At 44.0% G+C, this 21,750-nt stretch overlaps 1 protein-coding gene across 4 annotated transcripts in view; it reads left to right on the forward strand.

Moving 5' to 3' along the window:
- The first annotated feature begins 1,966 nt into the window (after positions 1 to 1,966).
- DHCR24 (24-dehydrocholesterol reductase) overlaps positions 1,967 to 21,750 on the forward strand; it is a 29,370-nt gene continuing 9,586 nt past the window's right edge. Inside the window, exons 1-8 of one of the 4 annotated variants that reach the window (XM_033917096.1) lie at positions 1,967 to 2,238; positions 3,122 to 3,353; positions 3,911 to 4,066; positions 9,295 to 9,400; positions 12,192 to 12,310; positions 12,806 to 13,069; positions 18,320 to 18,463; positions 21,548 to 21,745. In XM_033917096.1, coding sequence (XP_033772987.1) covers positions 3,123 to 3,353; positions 3,911 to 4,066; positions 9,295 to 9,400; positions 12,192 to 12,310; positions 12,806 to 13,069; positions 18,320 to 18,463; positions 21,548 to 21,745 — 1,218 coding nt within the window. In that variant the 5' untranslated portion in view covers positions 1,967 to 2,238; position 3,122. Of the gene's footprint in view, positions 2,239 to 2,262; positions 2,398 to 3,121; positions 3,354 to 3,910; positions 4,067 to 9,294; positions 9,401 to 12,191; positions 12,311 to 12,805; positions 13,070 to 18,319; positions 18,464 to 21,547; positions 21,746 to 21,750 lie in introns of those variants that run through there. The other 3 variants (XM_033917095.1, XM_033917098.1, XM_033917097.1) reach the window with 3 other exon arrangements.

Here is a 21,750-nt window from a genome sequence, read left to right on the forward strand (position 1 = left end):
CCGTATTGGCCGCGTCAAGCCTGGTTCCCCGTCCTCCTCAACCGGGCTTCTCAGGCTCCTTGGATTCTCCCGCAGTTCCCGGATCTTCTCACACAACACGACGGCCAGTTGCTACACCCCAATCTTCCGTCTCTCAAATTGACAGCCTGGCTACTGCTCCCACGCTGACCGGGGACTCTGCCTTCCCTCCGGAGGTCCTGCACATCCTTCTTGCCTCCAGAGCTCCTGCGACTCAACGCTCCTACTCTGCCAAGTGGGCCCATTTCCAGCGCTGGTGCTCCACCTGTCTTGTTCATCCTAGCACCTCGCCCTTGGCTCAGGTCCTCCGCTACCTTACCTCTTTGCAAGTCTGCGGATTATCCTACAACTCCATTCGCCTTCATCTGGTGGCCATCTCAGTGTACCACGATCCTGTGGACACGGTCTCTCTGGTACGCCATCCTGTGGTCAAGCGCTTCTTCAAGGGACTTCTTCGTCTGCATCCTCCCCTCCGACCTCCGGTGCCGGTCTGGGATCTCAACCTTGTGCTGCAGGCTCTCATGGCTCCCCCATTTGCACCTCTCTCTGTTGTACCACTCAAATTCCTTACCTGGAAGACGCTATTCCTGGTAGCTATTACCTCGGCTCGCCGAATTGGAGAACTCCATGCCTTGGTATCCTATAGTCCCTATACCCAATTTCTTCATGACAAAGTGCTGTTACGGACTCATCCTAAATTCCTGCCCAAAGTAGTCTCGGCCTTCCATTTGAACCAATCCATTGTGCTGCCTACTTTTCATCCGCCCCCTCACACTTCGCCAGAGGCCGAACGACTCCACACATTGGACTGTGCCAGAGCTCGCCGCCTCTATTTGGACAGAACTGCAACTCCTCGGCGCCCGTCTCAGTTGTTCCTCTCCATCCGTCCAACTTCCTCTCCTAGACCAGTTTCGAAGTTGACAGTGTCCTCTTGGATTACCCAGCTCATTGCGTACTGTTACGCCTCCGCCCCCGGGCCTGCTCTTCAGGAGATCCCTCCGCATGTCACGGCTCATGACCTCCGAGCTATGGCTACCACCTGGGCTAACCTTCGCCTCGCGCCTCTCCATGAGATCTGTCGAGCGGCTACCTGGTCCAGGATTCATACCTTTGCCAAGCACTACTGCCTTGATGTGGAATCCGGCGCAGATGCATCACTGGGTTCTACGGTCCTGCAAGCGGCTTTATGAGGCGTCAACTTCCCTCCTCCTCTCCGTCTCAGGTAACAGATCTTTATTATTATTATAATACCATGTGGTTATTCTGTTACCTTCAGCTCGGGAGGCACCTTCTTGTGTGGCTGTAAGATCCCTGTCCAGGGAGAAATAGAAGTTGCTTACCTGTAACGGTAGTTCTCCTTGGACAGATGGATCTTACAGCCACACAATCCCGCCCAGCCTCCCCTATTGTTGCCGCCAGCTTTATACCTAACTGTGTTTTGCCGGTTGGGGGTGTGCTTATATAGGTGCGGGGTGGGACCCTGTAGGGGGGAGGGCTGGCACATGTGCAAAGCTCTTTAGCTTTGCAGCTTTTAGACTGCCGGGTCGGCTCCGTTACGGGGACGTCACCTTCTTGTGTGGCTGTAAGATCCATCTGTCCAAGGAGAACTACCGTTACAGGTAAGCAACTTCTATTTCTTGTGTGGCTGTAAGATCCCTGTCCAGGGAGAACTACCGTTACAGGTAAGCAACTTCTATTTCTTGTGTGGCTGTAAGATCCCTGTCCAGGGAGAACTACCGTTACAGGTAAGCAACTTCTATTTGCTTGCTGTTTCCGGCTCGGCCAGCCCCGCCCCCAACTTCCTGTTCTGGATTTGGGGGCGAGGCCGGCAACTCATTGCTCATAGAAAGAAACCGCGCGCCTTTGTTTTCCTCTCTCTGGTTTGTTTGGGGGTTTTTTGTCGCCGCTGCTAAATCCCCGAAAGCATCGGGAGTTAATTGAGGCGGGAGGTTCTTGGAAGCAGGGGCCTGACCATCCCTCTAATCCTCTTCTACCGGGCACCTGTCGCCTCTCCTCTGAAGGGGCGCGACCGTCAAATCCCGGACTCGCATTCCGTGGCCTGATCCTCCCCTCGCCTTCCCATTGGTGAGCGCTGCTCTGACGCGTCTGGCCTCACCGATGACCCCGAGCCCTGGCCAATGAGCGCTGGGAAGGGGCCGAGAGGCGCGTGAGCAGCAAATTGCCCTGGAAGCTGCTGGGCTGGAGCGTGCTTGAGGGAAGGTGAGCGGCTGCTGTGCGGGATGGGTTGCTTTTACTTTTATTAGTTTGCTGGAACGGGAATGCGTGAGTAATGGTCGGGAGTTTCTCTCATGAGCTGATTCTTAGCTTAAGTGTCTTTCAGGAAATCTGCAGTGAATATACAGAGGTAGATTTATGTATGTAAGTATGCATAAGATAAGTTTTGCATGCATAAAATAAATAAAAATATATATTTCTATATGCAAACCTATTTTATGAATATTCATTGTGAATACAGTATATTTTATTTATTTATTAGTGTTTATTAATAGTCTTTTTCACCCCAAACGATTTACAGCAAACTTGATAGTAATCAGGTACTAAGTGTTTTCCCTATCTCTCCTGATAGGCTCACAATCTAACTGTGGTACCTGGGGTAATGGAGGGTTGCATAACTTTTACAAAGCAAAACAAAGAAAAATCCAACTGGTCTGCAGTAAAAGGTGAACACCAAAAACAAGGAAAACATTCCACTCTGCAGTCTTTTCCTTGCTTTAAGTGACTTTTAACCAGTCACAAGGAGCAGGCTGGGATTGCTAGAGAATGACATGGAGACAAATGTGTCCCCATTCCTATGAGATCTATCTCCATCCTGTTTCTGTAAGTTCTGTCCCTGCTGCATTCCTGCGAGTTCTGTCCTCATCTGCACAAGCTTGCAGGGATGGGACTGGGCCAAAACTCATGGGGATGGGGACAAATTTGTCCCTGTGTCATTCTCTACCCTCAGGGTGCTAAAGCAGCAGTTCTAACCACTAGGCCACACCTACTGAAAAAAAAACAAACGGGGATACAGGCGGACATGATTGAGAACCTCTGATATCTGAGCTGCTACTTAACTTACCGTGTGTGTATGTCTATATTGCAGCATGGACATTGCATTGTACCTGGCAGGACTTGGCCTCCTTTTCTTTCTCTGGGTGAAGGGGAAAGGACTGGAGTATGTGATTGTTCACCATCGCTGGATCTTTGTCTGCCTCTTCCTGTTGCCTCTGTCCCTTATCTTTGACATCTATTATTACCTGAGAGCCTGGATGGTGTTCAAGATGTGCAGCGCCCCAAAACTTCACAATCAGAGGGTGAAACAAATCCAGAAGCAGGTAGGACGGTGTGTCATTTTCCTAGACCACCTGTGTTTTTCCATTTCATGGTTTCTTTTGATAGCTGTGTGTTTGTGTCAGTGACAGCATGTGATATGCTGCTCTTACAGTATTAGCTTATAGTATTAGCTTCACCCAAGAGTAGGTCAGTCTTGCAAACTTCGTTGAGCTGCAGCACACTAAACATAGTGGCTGTGACTCGAGACATCTGGAAGTGTGCAGATGTCACCGTGATGACGTTGCGTGCATGCATGATGTCATCATGTCGATGGCCACGCATACATGAAGGCCCCCCAGAAGGGCCCTGAGCCACTAGTGGGGGTGCCAGCAGGGAAGAGGGCCGGAGAAAAAGAGAGCCAGCACCTCTCCTCCTCCTCCTCCTCCCCAGTGTGTTGAGGCACACTGGTGTGCTGTGGCACACAGTTTGTGATACACTGATACGGGTTCTGTGTTAAGGATATTTGGGGCTAGTATATTTCAACACAAATGTTTTAGGATAGGAATCTTGAATAGTTTTTATCATCTACTTCCAGAAAATAAATTGAATGTCTTTACAGGTGCAAGACTGGAAGAAAGAGGGAGCTAAAACTTTTATGTGCACTGGCAGACCTGGCTGGTTAACAGTATCGCTGCGAGTCGGAAAATACAAGAAGACCCACAAGAATATAATGATCAATTTAATGGATATTCTAGAGGTGGACACCAAAAGGCAGGTGAGTGTCATAGATGTAATACACCAGCAGTCTGTGGCCAAACATGGCCTTATTTTACTAAGGGGTATTAGCGCATGCTTAAAAGGACTTACTGTGTGATGCACCGAGGTGTCCTGCAATAAAAACCCAATGTGTGTACTATCAAACCACACGCTAAAATTATTTTTCTTTATTTTTCTCAAAGGGTGTGTGTCTGATAGTGCAACCGCATTACCACGCGTGAGCCCTCACCACCTACAAAATAGGTGGCGGTACGGGCCCAATGCACTAATTTTTAGTAATGGCTGTGTGCTACTGGCAAGTCACTTAACCCACTGTTGCCTCAGGTACCGCTATATAATATGTAAACCAGTTTGAATGTAACCACAGAAAGCCACTATATCAAACCCATCCCTCCCCCAATATTAGTGTATGGTCATTAACTGAAAAATGGAAAATTAGCTATTTTCTAGCTGCAAAACTGCCTTAGCATTTAGGGAAAGGGCTTGAGTCTTGTATACTGCCTTTTTGTAGTTATACAACCACACTCTCAGAGGTTTACGTACAGGTACATCAAGCATTTTCCCTATCTGTCCCAGTGGGCTCACAATCTATCTAATGTACCTGGGGCAGTGGAGGATTAAGTGATTTGCCCAGGGTCACAGTGCGGGTTTGAATCCCTAACCTCAAGGTGCTGAGGCTGTGGCTTTAACCACTGCACCACTCTAGAAATCAAAATGTAGTAAAAGTGAGCCAAGTACAGGACAATCAAGCCATTGTGACATCACTGATGAGGTTGGTTCTTATTGGTGGAAAGAGGCATTGGGATGTCACAATACCAGTTCTGGTTATCAGAGGCTGAAGCTTTTCACACTATTTATTTATTAAATTTTTTATACTGTTCTCCTAGGGGAGTTCAGAACTGTTTACATGAATTTATTCAGGTACTTGAGCATTTTTTCCCTATTTGATGTACCTGGGACAATGGGGGGATTAAGTGATTTGCACAGGGTCACAAGGAACAGCATGAGGTTTGAACCCACAACCTTGGGGTGCAGTGGCTGTAGCTCTAATCACTTTGCCTTACTCGACCAAAGTAATGGTGCGCCAAGGCGACTTTTTACCACAGCATACCTTTACTATGAAATTAAAAACATTTGCTCTATCACTCTTAATCAAAATACTTCAGAGCATCTTGTTTAATTTGCACGCACACAAGTTTGGCAACCTATATAATAATAATAAAATTTTATTTATAACCCGCTATACCTTGACAGTTCAGTTTACATCAAGAAGATCTGCCAGACGCAGATGAAGTACATACAGAAATATATCCATCAAGTAACTAGAGTTTGTTAAACAAAATTTTCATATAAATAAGTCTTCACAGATCTTCTATACATTTGGTAGGAGATTGAATTCAGAAATAAACCACTTATAGTTTTACTCCAAATACCAGCCTGATAAGATAATTTTGCCCGGAAATATTTTTTAAATTCATCCTTTTAATGTTGGAAATCAGAATAAAGAGATTTCCCGCTTAGGATGAGAATATGCAGGGAATACAAAATGAAATAAGTCCAACCAACGTCTTATAGCATAAACCTGCAAATTTAAATATAACTCTGGCCGGAGGACAGATTACAAAATATAATTTAGCGCTCTGACCAATGTAAGTGCTAATATCCAAGATAAAATGCATATATTTGACCTGTTATGCTAGTATTTTCTATGGGGAAAGTAGGCATCTACTTTTCATTATAAAATAGGCTCCAAATAAGCACATTCTTGCTGTCCAAAATAGGTGCCCATATTCAGAATTACCCTCATGGAGTATGCACACAAGTACGTTTCATTCATACCGTCTTCACAGTAGATGGAGATGTGTGCCAGAGCATTTGTGAGCTATTGAGGGGACCATTGTACAAGCCTCTCTTATAGAGCTCCACAGGCACCTTTTGGGACTCCCCATGAAGGGGCTACTATTTAGAAATTCACTTCCTATGTGTAGTTTTGAATGCAGAAACAAAATCCAATTCATTAGTCTTGGTGATGATCTGCTCAAAATAGGTGCTTGAGCCACTTTGGCACAAATTCTTGTACCGGAGCATTCAGATCCAACCAGATGTGGGCTTTTGGGTGATTGGCATCCCATGGAGTAAGGGCTCCAAATGCGAACCTCACTCCTTTGCCAGGGTACGTTGGAGAAGATCTCAAGTCTCTCAGATTCACTGCTAACATTCATCTCAACACTTGCATTGGTCCAGATAGAGCTGTGGAGTTTTATAAGGGATATGTGCTGGCAGCACAGTCGAGACACACTTGGAAATTCTTTTTTGTTAGGCTAATGCAGTAGCTTAGTAAGGGGGGATGAACCCCCCAAGGTGCCATCGCTTCTCCATCCCCCTGAATACCTCTTTAAATGTTTGCAAGCAGCATCTTGCACTTGCTGGTTGCACCGACTTCGGCTCCCTTCCGATGTCACTTCCTGGTCAAGGGACCAAGATGTGATGTTGAAAGGGAGCTGAGGCTGGTGCGAGCAGCAGGTGGATGCTGCTGCTCACACCAGCGAACATTTCAAGAGAGGGACAGGGGGCGCCTAAGTGGTGGGGAAGAGTGTGTGTGTTTGGGGGGCACACTGCCCTAGGCACCTCCCTCCTTTGCTACCCCACTGTGCTTAGTGGATGCTGGTGAGTTGTTCCAAGGTATTACTGTTTATACAATCTTTTTGTTAAGTTGAAAACTTTATTAGGTTTCAACATTTTACAGATAACAAAACCAGAAACATACAACACAGTTGGTTTGTATAGTCTTGATACTCCAGATGTATGTGGTGTGCAGAAATTTCTATGTTTTGTTTAAGTATGTGCCTTAAAACTCTTACCAAACTGGCAAATGGCATCTAGAGTAGAAACTTCTTCCTGCAGTTACAAACACAGGGGTTAGGCCTAGATGCACTAAATGTGGTTGTTAAGATATGTGGGTCGCTGTGGGCCTATTTTTTGATTGATATCCAGCTCAAAAGGCTTCCCATGCAAATGAGTTGAGTCAGATGTTTACCTTAATCCCACTCCACCAGTCATTGGAAGCAGCCTCCTGCCACTCAGCTGTTCGGGGCCTTTTTATTTGTTTTTAATGGGCATAGATGTTGTGCATGTGTTACCCATGTACAATATCTGTCCCTATTTAAAAAAAAAAAAATTGTGCCAGTCAACCTCATGATGACATCGAACAGGAAAAAAAAAAGGCAGGAGGGATGTCCACTCCCTCCTGCCACTGGCTCCCCCATGACCCCCCTCTCCCACCCCCTGCAAACTTTTCAAACATCCAGAACCCTCACCTCCCAAACATTACAGCTCTGACATCCCCCTCTTGGCAGGAGAGATGCCCACTCCCTGCTGCCACTGGCTCTGCTCACACCCCCGACCTGCCCCTGTACTTTATTTTGTAGAAGGGAGCAGGAGGGATGCCCAGTCCCTCCTGCGTCAGGCCCGCCTCTCCAAAATGGCAGCCTTCCCTTCCATCCCAAGTTCATGCTCCCTCCCTCCTGCTTTCTTCATTCCATCCTTTGTCTGAAGTTTGTGCTCCCTCCCTTTCTTCTGTGTCCCAACACAACCCTGCTTCTCCATTTCTGTGCCAACGAGTCCATCTTCATCCCTTCCTGTCCCAGCAGGACCCTTCCCCTTCCTTCCGTGTCCCAACACGCTCCTCGTCATCCTTTCCTCCCTCTGTTTTATGTCCTAAATTTATGCCTAGCTTCTCTGGCCAGCTCCCTCTTGACAAAGCTGTGAGCAGCGAGGGAAGGTTTCTGGGTAGGCCGTGGGCCGGGTGTAGGAGCTGCTGCTCGCGGCTTTGTGAAGAGAAGTCTCGCTGGGAAGAGGGAGTCAGCCAGAGGAGGTAAATGCTTGCGGGTGGGAGGGAGGCACATATTTGGGACACAGAACAAAGGGAGGGAAGGATGACGAGGGATGCGTTGGGACACAGAAGGGAGGAGGAGAGTCACATTGGGACAAAAGGAAGACAAGGGATACATTGGCACAGGAAGGGAGAGTCGGGACCCCGGTTTGTAAGTTTAAGTCAGATGTAAGTTGGATGTTCTTAACCCAGAAACTGCCTGTACATTGGGTTGGCAAATTTAGGTCCATCGCTAAACCAGTCAAATTGGTTTAGCAACGATTGTTAGACGGTTGGAGAGTTTTGTGCATCCTGCTCTTGGTTTCTAAAGAGATCTGTGCCTTTCTTTTGAGAATTTAAGAGAATAGTTCTATACAGTTGTTCCCCCCTCCAAACAATGCCTCTACTGATAGAGCAGTGGTGCAAACTAATTAGGTAATTCTGTTCATTTGCCATGTCTCAAATGGGCTGCTTACCTGGGTCAGGCGTGCTGCACGTTGGATGCCTTTGGGCTAGATTTACAAAGGTTGATCAGCTGCGATGGTCAAAGGTACTTCTCCCCTTCAGTAATTAGAGAACTCAGAATTTCACCAGTTTTTCAGTATTTATTTACCTTCTTATGTTTAAATGTACATAAAATGCTTTGTAGATCAAAGTACAGAGTAAATACGGGTAATTTTCTGAGGACGCAAGACAGATATCGGCCTTTAACAGACCTGTAAACTGCCCCTGCCTTGCTTGAAAATCCCCTTTCTCTCTCTTCCCTTTATATGTGATATATCTCTCCTCTTTGTCTTATTTTCCTCTCATTGAAACTGTTTGCAACTCTTCACTTGTCCCACGTCATACCATTTAATCTTTTTATAATTAGCGTATGGTTGTTAAATCTGCTGTCACTATCTTATCTCTAGCAAGGTCACACGATATGTATGTTCTCATTTTTCAGGACTCTTCCTCACGGTATGTCCTCAGGATGCTCACAAATGCCTGAGATCCTCCTGTAAAGGCTTTTGATTCTTCAGGTCTAAAGCGCATCTCCTCTGACTCCCTTGGAACCCCAGGCCCATTGCACCATATTGCTCAAGGTGCTTCTAGCACATTAATGCACATTATTTCCCACAACTCCCATTTATACGAATATATTTCATGTATTTAGCACATTCTAATGTGATAGCGCACTTTTAATAAATCTAGCCTAAATAAATTGAAACTTAGCTGATCAATGAAAAAACAGTGCAGCTGGTTTAATATTTTAAAGAAATGTTCTGTTGTGTTCATGATGGGTTTACTCGCAGAGCAGGAAGCATAGTCACTTATTTATTTCTGCAGGTTCACTAGATTTAATTTCTTTTCAGGTTGTCCGGGTGGAACCCCTGGTGAGCATGGGTCAGCTGACGGCGCTTCTTAATTCCATTGGCTGGACTCTGCCAGTTGTACCAGAACTCGATGACCTCACAGTAGGTAAGGAAAGATGTCAGAACGAAATCCCGGGGCTGCCCGTGAGGCCACTTGAGGAGGTAGAAAGAGAGACGACACATTGATTTCATATTTAATTTTTTTAAATTGGATTTTTGAACAAATAAACAGCTCAAAACGCAACAATATGTAACACAGTAAAACACATCCTAAAACCAATGCCCAGTTATGAGCAAAACTGCAAGAACAACATTATCTTCTGAATCAACAGAACATTGCCACCACCTCCCTCCCTCCCTGGATCTTGTAATCTACATTAGGATCAAGGTCCCCCCAACATCCCACCAAAAAAGCCAATTTCTTAGTAAGAACCATCCAGGTATGTACCAATTGCATATGGTAACCTCTGCGCTTAGCCACATATAATTCCATTTTCCCCAACAAAGATAACTTCACTCTCCACTCACTCAAATCAGGCACCAGGGTCTGTTTCTAATATGCAGCTATGAGACATTTGATCGCTGCCAATCCCATTCTCAATAATCGGGTTTGCCATTTGGTTGCACAAATATTAGACAACCCCAATAAACTGCTTTGAGGAGTAACAGGGACTGTGACCCCCCCCCCCAAATCTGAGACAGAGACCAAGTCACCACTGTCCAGCAAGCAACCAACAGTGGACAATCCCACCATATATGAATAAAGGTGCCCACTGCCCTGTAACATCGCCAGCAACTGTCCGAGGACTGTGGATACATCCTATGGAGCCGTTCCTGGGTATAGTACCAGTGGCTCAACACTTTGTAAGCGTTCTCCTGTATCAAGGCACAGGTGGACGCTTTACCCACCTCAGCACAAATGGTGTCCCACTCTTTGGATATGAATGTGTATTCCCACTGTGCTACTTTTTCTGCCAAAGGTGGTTTTGGCACTTCATGTAAATCAGGAAGTTCGACTTCCTGAGTTCCATGCCACAGGCATGAAGAAAGAGGACAAAGTTTTGGTGTTACTGGATGTGAGGAAAGTTCTTCTCTGTTTTCTCAAAGTGACGAAAGATTTTCATCTTTCAGATCATCTTTTTGTGTTAACCAACATTAGCAGATGGGGAAAGCTAGCCTCAAATGCTTCCATTTCCAGATGGATTTGCATGGCTATTTTGTCTGTATAAACTGGCTGTGGTAAACAGCTGCTGATCTATTTGAAAGCGCATTCCACCAGAAGCATGTGCAGAGTCCTGGCCAGTTCCAACCGAGGAGATTTGTAGGGCAACTACATGATCCACCCTCCATACGCTTACAAAGTTTTACAGAGGGAGGTGGCAGCACAAATGGACACCATTTTGGGGTTCTCGGTGTTTGCAGCAGGCTCATCTGCCCTGCCCTAGACTCAGGGGACTTCTTTGTTATGTCCCAGTTGTCAAGGCATGTTCCTTTTGCACTGGAAGGGAAGATTAGGTTCTAACCTCAATAATCTTCCTTCCAGTAGAAAGTAACACGAGTCTTGACAGCCAGCCCTATCAGATTTTGAGTTAGCCTGGTTTCTTTCTTAGACATATACGTCTCTAGATGCTTGTCTGTGATCTACCAGGAGAGTAGAAAGTTGCTTACTGTTCTTTGGTGCAGCAAGTGCAAAGAATTATCTGTTAGCTCTATAGCAAAACCTTAAGAAGGACTAGAAGAGTTGCATAATTGTTAGTACTGGTTGCACTCGGGCAGGTGGCTTGTTTGGTTCCACCTTGTTTAGACTGTGTCCATCAGTTTAATTTAAATGTTAGTTTTGCAGAGCAGAAAAGAATTGTTGGGGAGTTCCCGTGCCCTCCTCGTTATTTCTTCTTCTTAGGTTTTATCTATTTCTTTGGTACAAACTGAGGAGCTTAGACACTGCCCAGGGACACAAGGAGATGGAGCCGAATAATGAAGATGATGCCTTCTGCAGCCCTCACAGGTCAAGGGAGGTTACCTAATTGTCAAGAATAATGTTCCTTTCTACTGGAAAGAAGATTATTGAGGTAAAAACTTAGCTTCCCTTAATGTTTTGATATTTCTACTGTTTATCATTTCTATAGCGCTGAAATCGTATGCAGCACTTTCCATTTAACATGTAATAGATGGTCCCTGCTCAGAAGAGCTTATAATCTAATTTGGACAGAAAGATAAGACATATAGGTATTGGGGAGTTTCTTGCAGAGAATGGTAGGATGGATGTAGGTATCGTACAGCGAGTGGGAGTTAGGAGTTGAAAACAGCCTCAAAAAGTGAGCTTTAGCTTGGATTTGAATACTGCTAGAGGCAGCGCCTGATGTAATGACTCGGGTAGTCTATTCTAGGCATAATATATGATATATGTATACTCCTCATTGTTCTTGTGTTTTGTACGTTGATATTTTTTGCAGTTAGGCTCCCCTTCTTGTTTGTTGAACATGTAAATATATCCCCAAGTACTTGCAAAGTGAAGCGTCATGATATCAGATCCCAGTCTTTGTTGCAAATGAGCTAGAAATTACAGTGGAGCAGGCCAAAAAGACCAATGTTTCAAATCAGATATGTTTTAGTGCTTTATAACCTTACTTTTTTTTTAACAATATTTGATTAAATCTATCCTTTCGGAGACATGGTAAGTCTTTGTACTCGTGGATCAATGAGGGTCAAATATGAATCAAGCATGGTCTACCCTAAAGGGGGAAAAAAGATCTTGATCCGATAAGGGTGGGGCCATTTTCACTAGTGTTAAAGCTGAAATGCACGCCAAGCTTGTCTATATGTGTGGTCTGTTTTGACTTGTTTGTAAAAAAAAAAAAGATAAAGGCAGTTCTGATTCCCAGCTTTGTTTTGTTCAGGTGGTTTGATCATGGGAACTGGAATCGAGTCTTCATCCCACAATCATGGATTGTTTCAGCATGTCTGCTTAGCCTTTGAACTCGTTCTCGCCGATGGCAGCTTTGTGAGGTGCACACCAGTAAGAGAGCAATGTATTCAGTTCAAATGTTCATTAGGGGCAGTGTCTCCAAATTGATTATGTTGTGCATACCTTACAGGAACAAACCTCACTCTTAAGCCAGGGTATGTGGACTATGATCTCAGTCTCTCAAATTTACCGCTAATGCTCACCGAAGTACTTGCATTTTGCCAAAGAGATTTCTGCTGGAGTTAATAAGATATTACATGTGTAGGTAATTTGGGCTTCTTTTAGATTAAATCAGGTTGGGCAGACTGGTTGGACCATTCGGGTCTTTATCTGCCGTCATCTACTATGTTACAAAGCCGCGTGACAAACACTCTGACGTCCATTAATTCCCTCTGGACGTCGGAGTGATTACTGCAGCAGCAGCCGCTAGGGCAGCTTTGTGAAAGGGTGGGGTGGGGGTGCATTTATTGTTAGAAATTATTATTCAAAAAATTCATTAGTTCTGTACGTAGATGAGTGATTGAACTAGATAACAAATTCTTTCAGACTGAGAACTCGGACCTGTTTAATGCAGTTCCTTGGTCCTGCGGTACCCTGGGCTTCCTGGTTGCAGCGGAAATCAAGATAGTTCCTGCCAAGAAGTATGTAAAGCTGCATTATGAGCCCGTGCAAGGTTTAGCAAAGATCTGCGAAACATTTTCCCTGGAATCCAGCAAGAAGGAGAATGATTTTGTAGAAGGACTGATGTACTCGATGGATGACGCCATTGTAATGACAGGAGTGCTGACGGATGAGGCAGAGCCAGGCAAGGTAATGACATACTTGCTAATAGAAGCTTTTCTGCTCTTTTTAAAAATCGATCATTACTGTATGGATTATTATTATTTTTTTTTATCATTTATAATTGTGTGGAAGGTTTCTGCAAGATCTTAAGAGAAGAATGTTAGATTAAATAATCTGAGCTAGTGGAAAGCTTAGAGAAGGACTTGTTCACATTTGTATAATGGAGGGGAAAATATTTGAAGGATGAGTTTAGTTCTTATATTTATTTTTGTAGGGCTCATGTGATGATGTGAGCAGAGCAAGATGTGGGTTAGCTCTGCTCCCGGGCCCCACTTCAGATCGCTACTCACCGCGCTATTAACTTGATTTTTTTGGGCTGCCGAATCGGTCCTTTAATCCTGCCTCCCAAATGGACAGAGTTTTACAGCACCTGGATAACGGAATGGCAGGTAAATCCGTGAAGCAGGCAGGGAGGTGGCAGAGAAAATGGCGCCGACAACTTCCGCAGAGTTCACTCCGGCCCAGCTGGCTCAGCTATCCAGCGCTGTAAAATGCGCATTAGAGCCACAGTTGGAAAAACTATCCTGTCAACTGGGACAGGTGGATGCTTTGCTCACAGACACACTGCGCTGTATGGGGGAACCTGGAATCCAGAGTGTCTGCGCTTGAAGATACAAATCTGGCCAGGGCCCCCACGATTGTAGCCCTGGAGCGCCAGGTGGCGGAACATGCCGCTAAAGCTTGAGGACATAGAAAATCGCTCCAGGAGGAGCAACTTATGATTTGTGGGGCTGCCGGAATCCCTCCCTGAACAGTAACTAGGTACTTTGCTTACCTCCTGGCTTCAAAAGGAGCTTCCTTTGCTGGCGGATATGGGACCCATTTGCTTTGAAAGAGCGCACCACCTGGGTCAGGCTGTGGCTGGGCAACAGAGACCGCGAGCAGTGATTGTAAAGGTGTATAACTATCTTCATAAAGTGGCCTTTCTGCGTAAGTACAGAGATCATCGGGACACTTTTGCAGTATGAAGACCACAAGGGTCCATATCTTCCAAGATTACTCTCCCGCACTGCTGTCCCGCTGGAAAAATTTCACCCTCTTTGTGCTGCTCTGGCCGACAAGATCAGATTCTTGTTCCTCTACCTGGCCACCTTGAAGATTTTTCGGGATGGCTCATGGACAGGGTTCGACTCTGTGGATAAGGCCCAAGAATTTCTAGACTCCTTTAATCATTGACTCGGCTGTTAGCATGTTTCTAAGTTTTTTATATTCTGGTAGTCCTGTTGTGGGACTCTGGGAGCTGTCTGGACCCAGCTGCTTTTCCCGACGTCACCATTTTTCTGCTAAAGCTTCACCGTACCTGGCCATTAGACACAATCTGCACTTTCCAGTAGGTACTTTCTCTCCAGATTTTCAACGCTGGGCGCAGAAAGGCATTCACTATCTTTTTTTCATGTGCTCATGATGCCTTTTTCAGACTTGCAAAGGGGTTCTCTCTTTCTCCACAGGATATTTTTCCTTACCTGCAACTCCACAATTACATCCGGAGTCTCTGTTGGACTGATTTGACCAAAGATGTCCAGGAGGAGCTAGGATTTCTGTTTACCTTGTGGACCCAGATCTTCTGAGGTGCCATCATAGAGCCCTTTTGGACTCCTCTCCTACCCTTGTATATCGGGCATATGTGGCAGCGTGGGAGTCGGATCTCTCCATTACTTTGTCCTTCAAGTCCTTTGTTCTTGCTATTCGCAGGGTTACGATCAGTGTAGCCCAGTGGTCTCAAACTCAAACCCTTTGCAGGGTCACATTTTGGTTTTGTAGGTACTTGGAGGGCCTCAGAAGAAATAGTTAATGTCTTATTAAAGAAATGACAATTTTGCATGAGATAAAACTCTTTATAGTTTATAATTCTTTCCTTTTGGCTAAGTCTCAATAATAATATTGTAATGTATAGCTAAAGAGACATATGATCAAGAAATCCGTTTTATTTTACTTTTGCGATTATGATAAACATACCAAGATAGTACCTGGCGGGCCGCAAGTTTGAGACTACTGGTGTAGCCTGTTGGGAGCTGCAGTACAAATTTGCTCTTCGTCTACATATATCTCCCCACCGGGCTTATTTGGCTGGGATAGCTCAGTCCTCTAGCTGTCCTAAGTGCAGATGTCAGGAGGCCACTTTGGGTCACATGTTCTAGCAGTGCCCCCCCCCGGTGCAGCGCTTTTGGGATCTATTAGTGCAGACCCTCTCCTCTTCCACAACCTGTATTATGTGCTTCTTAATACTACTTAAAGGGTACTAACGCAGGCTGCAATATTTGAGTTACCATGGAGTATATAGGAATGAGATGCAAAACATGCAAATGAATGTAGTTTCAAGTTCAAGTTTTATTTCACATTTAATGAATCGCCTATTTCGAAATTCTAGGCGATGTACATAATAATATAATATAGAAACTTTAACCTAATTACAATAAAATCAATTAAGACTCACATGAAAGATAGGGAAGGAGGGTAAAGTTACAATGTGGGAGAGGAAAAAAACAAAAAACCAGGAAAGAACGAAAGGTAGGGTAAAATTTTTGAAGTTTTTCTTGCATAAAAATTGATTAAAGGCGTCCTTTAGTTAAATTATAAATCAAAGGCGTCCTTAAATAAATAAGATTTTAAAAGCTTTTTAAATGTTAGGATATCACTTTCAATTCTGATGTAATGGGGAAGGGAGTTCCACCATTGTGGCCCTGCGACAGTAAACATTTCAGCTCTTCTTGTTCCGATGACTTTTAATGATGGCACAGTTAATAAGTTTTGATTAGATGAGCGCAAAGATCTTTGGGGTGTGTATGGGATAAGTGATTTTAAAATAAATTGTGGTTCGCTGAATGTGAGGGTCTTAAAAATTAGGAACATCAGCTTGTAGAGGATCCTATGGTTAACTGGTAACCAATGCGCGTCAATTAATAATGGGGTGACGTGATTGAATTTTTTTGCATTGTAGATTAACTTTATGGCCGTGTTCAGAATGATTTGCAGTCTTCTTTTTTCTTTTTGGCTGATATTTAGAAAAAGGGCGTTACAGTAGTCTATTTTAGTTATGATGAATGAATGGATTAAAATCTTTAAAGATGAAGGATAGAGAAATTTGGAGATTGATCTTATCTGTCGAAGTTTGTAGAAACAATGTTTAACAATGGAAGAGATATGTGTAGCTGGTAAAATATCCCAGCCATAATTTTACCGCTCGGAAGCGTTGACCACCAATCCATAGCCTCGTGCTCCCATGTTATCCATTAAAGGGGCCAATGGATTTGCAGCTTTGGGATCTATATCTTCAGATATTACATCCCAAAGGACGCAGTCTGATCTTGAATGAGCTGCGAGTCTTGTGGAGGATGGGTGTGGGTGCTTGGGAGGGTAGTTGGTGGGAGTGGGGGATGGTGGGGATGGAGCAGGGAGGTTGTGTGGATTGCTTTTTGAGTATTTCCTATTGTTTCTTGGGGTTGACATTGGTTCCGGATGGAATATGGGTATTTTTTATTTATTTTTTTTTTTTTTTGCAATGGTTGAAGGTGGGGTGGGGGGAGTCAGGGGGGGGGAGATGGTTTTCTTGTATTGTGTACTTTGAATGGGCATGGGGAGGGGGTGTTCTGCTGATACTTTGACCAGTGCAGTTTCTGGGGCCTGGGGATTATAAGAATCCAGATTCCCGGGTAACTGTTTTGTAGTAGGTTTGGATTGTCTTGTGGTCCCTGATTCCCTCCTGGGGCTTTGTTGAGGAGGGTAGGGTTGGGGATATCGGTGGGGTGTTACTGTTGATTGTTTTTTTTTTTTGTCATCTTTTTTGTATGGCATTTATTTCAATAAAAATGTTTCAACACTAAAGGGACCAATGGTTTATGCCCTCATCCGGGCTTACCGGCCCAAAGTCCCTGGTGGTCCTGAGCCAGAAGCAATCCCCATCATGCCTACTAGTGTCATTCAAATTAGCACTGGTGGCCCCTAGCAGTGGTCTTGTGGTACTACCACCAGGGGGTCAGGTTTCCATATAAGGACTTTATGGCTCACAGTAGTGCTGCCCGATTCAGAAAAATATTTCGATTCGATTCACCCTGTTGAATGGATTTTTCGATTCGATTCACTGTTAATGATACAGCTTTTTAAGTTTTAAACATTTTATTTAACCAAGGCAATATCATATCAAAAATTCCCAGCTTCCATCCCCAGTCCCCAAGACTCACCAGCCCCCTGCCAATTTCAGCTTCCATCCCCAGCCCCCCTGCTGATTCTCAGCTTCCATTCCCAGCCCCCCTGCCAATTTCAGCTTCCATCCCCAGCCCCCCTGCCTATTCTCAGCCCCCCTTGCCAATTCTCAGCCCCCACCCTGCCAATTCTCAGGATGTGGAATCGCAGGGAAGAGAGGAGAAATGTGGAGACAGACAGCCAAAAAAATATCCTTTACTTCCGAGGTCTGCTGCACGAGGTCTGCTCGCTCCCCCCTCGATGCTCCCACGTCCTTTGTGTCTTCTGATGTAACTTCCGGTTTCGCAAAACCGGAAGTTACATTAGATTGGAACGAGTCCGGCGGCCGGCGGTGAAAAAAGAATGAACATTTTATCGGGGCTGAATCGGTGAGTCCGATTTTTTTTACAAAAACGAACCGATTCGAATCGTGAATCAGGCAGCACTAGCTCACAGGAAGCATCACTCTTGTACCACAGAAGTTAACCTACAATACTGGGCAGATCTGTGACTCCCCCTGGTAAATCAAGATGCAGTAAAAGCTTGTGTCCTACCACAACCTGATAACGTTACCCCCACCCCCCTTATTTACTGTATTTCACAAGCAGAGATCTTGGTATGAATTGCCTAATAGAAACTGTGAGAAATTGTGGGGCATTCCCAGGCCTGCTATAGTTATTACTTATGGGTGTCCTGGTTCCCAACTTTGCAATCCTGAGTTTGATGCACCTATGATCAGGACTGTGGAGTCTGTACCCCAAACCTTTTGACTCCGACTCCTCTATTTTTCAATTATTCAGCGCTAACTTCTACTGATATTAGGCTTTAAAGTGTTTGTTCTGGATCTAAAAGACTGGTAAATATAATTTTAGATCCAAGATAAAGATATAAAAAAATAAACTTAGCATATCGTTGCAAGTTTTTGAGTCGGTATATCACCCTTAACATAATTATTGACTCTGATGCCACAGCCCTGCCTGTGACGAAATGCTGGATAGTTTTATTTTGCTCATTTGCTTTATACTTCTCCCTCTGAAGGTAAACAGTATCGGTAATTACTGGAAGCCCTGGTTTTTTAAGCATGCGGAGTCATATCTAAGAGCTAATCGCGGTGAAACAGAGTACATTCCCCTGAGACATTACTACCATCGGCATACACGCAGTATCTTCTGGGAGCTTCAGGTGAGTACAGCTCCAGCTCAATCAAGTTTTCAAGTTTTATTAGGATTTTATATACCGCCTATCAAGGTTCTCTAAGCGGTTTTTACAATCAGGTACTCAAGCATTTTTCCCTCTCTGTCCCGGCGGGCTCACAATCTATCTAACGTACCTGGGGCTATGGAGGATTAAGTGACTTGCCCAGGGTCACAAGGAGCAGCGCGGGGTTTGAACCCACAACCTCAGGGCGCTGAGGCTGTAGCTTTAACCACTGCACCACTCTAGAAATCAAAATGTAGTAAAGGTGAGCCAAGTACAGGACAGTCAAGCCATTGTGACATCACTGATGAGGTTGGCTCTTAGGCACTGGAGGAATGAGGCATTGTGATGTCACAATACCAGCTCTAGGTATCAAAGGCTGAAGCTTTTCACACTATTTATTTATTCATTTTTCTATACCGTTGTCCCAGGGGAGCTCAACACAGTTTACAAGAGTTTATTCAGGTACTCTAGCATTTTCCCTGTCTGCCCTGGCAGGCTCACAATCTATGTAATGTACCTGGGGCAATGGGGGGGATTAAGTGACTTGCCCAGGGTCACAAGGAGCAGCGGCGGGGTTTGAACCCACAACCCCAGGGTGCTGAGGCTGTAGATCCAACCACTGCGCCACACACTCCCTAATCCAAAACTTTTTACTAGCCCAGGGTCTCGTTTTCCATCCAACGGGAGAGGGAACACTGAAATATTTTTATTCCGATTCAAAACGGCAGAAACTCCTTCTCAAGTAACAAAACCAAAATCTCCCATTACAAAACTTTCCCCAAAAAATTGACCAGTATTGATCTTTGCTGTGTGGATTAACAAACTGTTTCAGTTTTGGGAGGAGAGAGGGTGAGGTTGCACTTACCGCTAACATTAGTTAACATTATATGGTTAAGTCGGGCCACATAAATAGTGGTAATAAAAAGTGAACCAGATTCAATGTCATTTTTAGGCAAGTTACAGCAAACCAGCTCAACTGAATAAGTCGGCTGAACATCCCATTAACTTTAATGGGATATCGGGCAGCTGACTACCTGCCCCAGTAAGCTTATATCCAGAATGCTCAAGACTAGCTCAAGCAAAGACTTGGCTGATGCAAGGTAAAGATCAGCTCGTGCTGGAGAGGGCAGGCAGGGACCCTTATTGGTCCACATGACTCAAACACCTTAAGACTGCTTGTATAGGGAGAGTTGCAGAATGGGTACAAGTGGATTTTTTTTTTTCTGCATCAAGATTTACAAAGACTAGGGGACACTCAAAGTTACAGAGTAAAGCTTTTTAATACCAATAGTAGGAAATATTTTTTCACTCGGAGAATAGTTAAGCTCTGGAATGTGTTGCCAGAGGATTTGGTAAGAGAGGTTAATGTAGCGGGTTTTATAAAGGGTTTGGATAAGTTTCTGGAGGAAAAGTCCATAAATTGCTGTTGAGACAGACATGGGAAAAGCCACTGCTTGCCCTGGATTGGTGGAATGGAATGCTGCTACAATTTGGGTTTTTGCCAGGTACTTGTGACTTGGATTAGCCTCCATAAACATGAGATACAGGGCTAGATAGGCCATTGGTCTGATCCAGTAAGGCTATTCTTTTGTTATATTCTTATGTGAGCCAATTATAGGACAGTCAAGCTATTGTGACATCACTGATGAGATTGATTCTTAGGCATTGGTGGAATGAGGCATTATGACATCACAATCTCAACTCTAGAATGCTGCTACTATTTCTGTTTTTGCCACTTACTTGTGACTTGGATTGGCCTCCATGAAGATGGGATACTGGGCTAGATGGACCAATGGTCTGATCCAGTAAGGTTATTCTTATGATATGTGCTGGGCCTATGCTAGTGCCTTTCTGTCATTCCCTTGCTATTTACTTGCTATTCCTGCCTTGAATTGTGCATTGCAGATAATGATTAACTTTAATTAAAAGTGTACTTAACCCAAGGGATCTAGTTTGGATCGAGGGCAGATTTCAGGCACCTTTGTATTGTCCTCCAGAATAACATTGTCATTCACCTCTAGGCAGTTGGCTCTGATTCCACTGAGAAAGGTAGGGGCTTAGGCCTATAATGCAGCTTGAGTTGTCGACAGTCTGAGCAGAGAGGTCAAAGACTGACGAGGCCTAGAAACTGAATTCAGCTTCTCACCCATTCTTTGTTTTTTGTTTTTCCAAAATGCTTTATTAAATAATTTGAATATATTTTAAAAACATCAAGCTTATATAAAGATAAAGCAATACATTCATTATGTATCATATTCCTTAATACATAATAAAGATATCAAATTGTCTTTATTCCTTCAATAATTCACCCCCCCCTCTTCCCTCCACTTCCCCCCTCCCACCCCGGTGAGAGGATGTGTGCAGGAGCTTCTGAAATATAAGAATAAAAAATAAACTATAGTTCAAGAGTTGATAGGATTGCTCACTTGAGAGCTGATCCAAATATCATATGCACCCCATATAGTATTATAACTGTGTAACTGGTTTCTCTGAAGAGCAGTCAATTTTGACATTTGTTGTATAAATTGTACTTTAGTCAGCAGCTTTTCGCCCATTCTGTTGCATAGATGTGTCCCTCCAGAGCATGGCTGAAGCATGATGGGTAGGGTCATGTGTCTGAGAAGCTTGTTCTAGGAATAAATGGAGAATGTTTATTTGTATTTATATACCGCTCTTCGATACAACATCAGTGGCGGTATCAATTAAAAAGGAAAAGAACGCCAAATATTCATGACAGAAAAATAAAAGAAAAAATTAATAGATAAAATTTAAAATAAGAAATTTAAAAAAATTTAGTTGCAGTAATAGTGGAATATTAAAATCAAATCATCAAGAACAACCTAAACAGGAAATGCAAATCCAAATAAATAAGTTTTTAACTTGGCTCTAAACGTAATATAAGTAGGTTGAACACGAAGTTCATTAGGAAGTGAGGGTACTTTGGGTTTTCAATACAGTCAGTTCAACACCTTTCATAAGCATTAAAATGGCCTTAAAAATAGAAGGAAGAATAGGGTCAACCTGCTATTTAAAGTCAACTTTTGCTCTTTTAATTTTCCTCCAAAGGACATCATTCCATTTGGCAACAATCCTGTGTTTCGTTACCTTTTTGGCTGGATGGTACCTCCAAAAATCTCCTTATTAAAACTAACACAAGGAGAAACGACTCGAAAACTGTATGAACAGCACCATGTCGTACAAGACATGTTGGTGCCAATGAAGTACCTGAAGAAAGCCATCAAAGTCTTCCAGGCTGAAATCAACGTAAG

The sequence above is a fragment of the Geotrypetes seraphini genome, chromosome 12 (assembly GCF_902459505.1).
Source record: "Geotrypetes seraphini chromosome 12, aGeoSer1.1, whole genome shotgun sequence".
Classification (NCBI taxonomy): domain Eukaryota; kingdom Metazoa; phylum Chordata; class Amphibia; order Gymnophiona; family Dermophiidae; genus Geotrypetes; species Geotrypetes seraphini.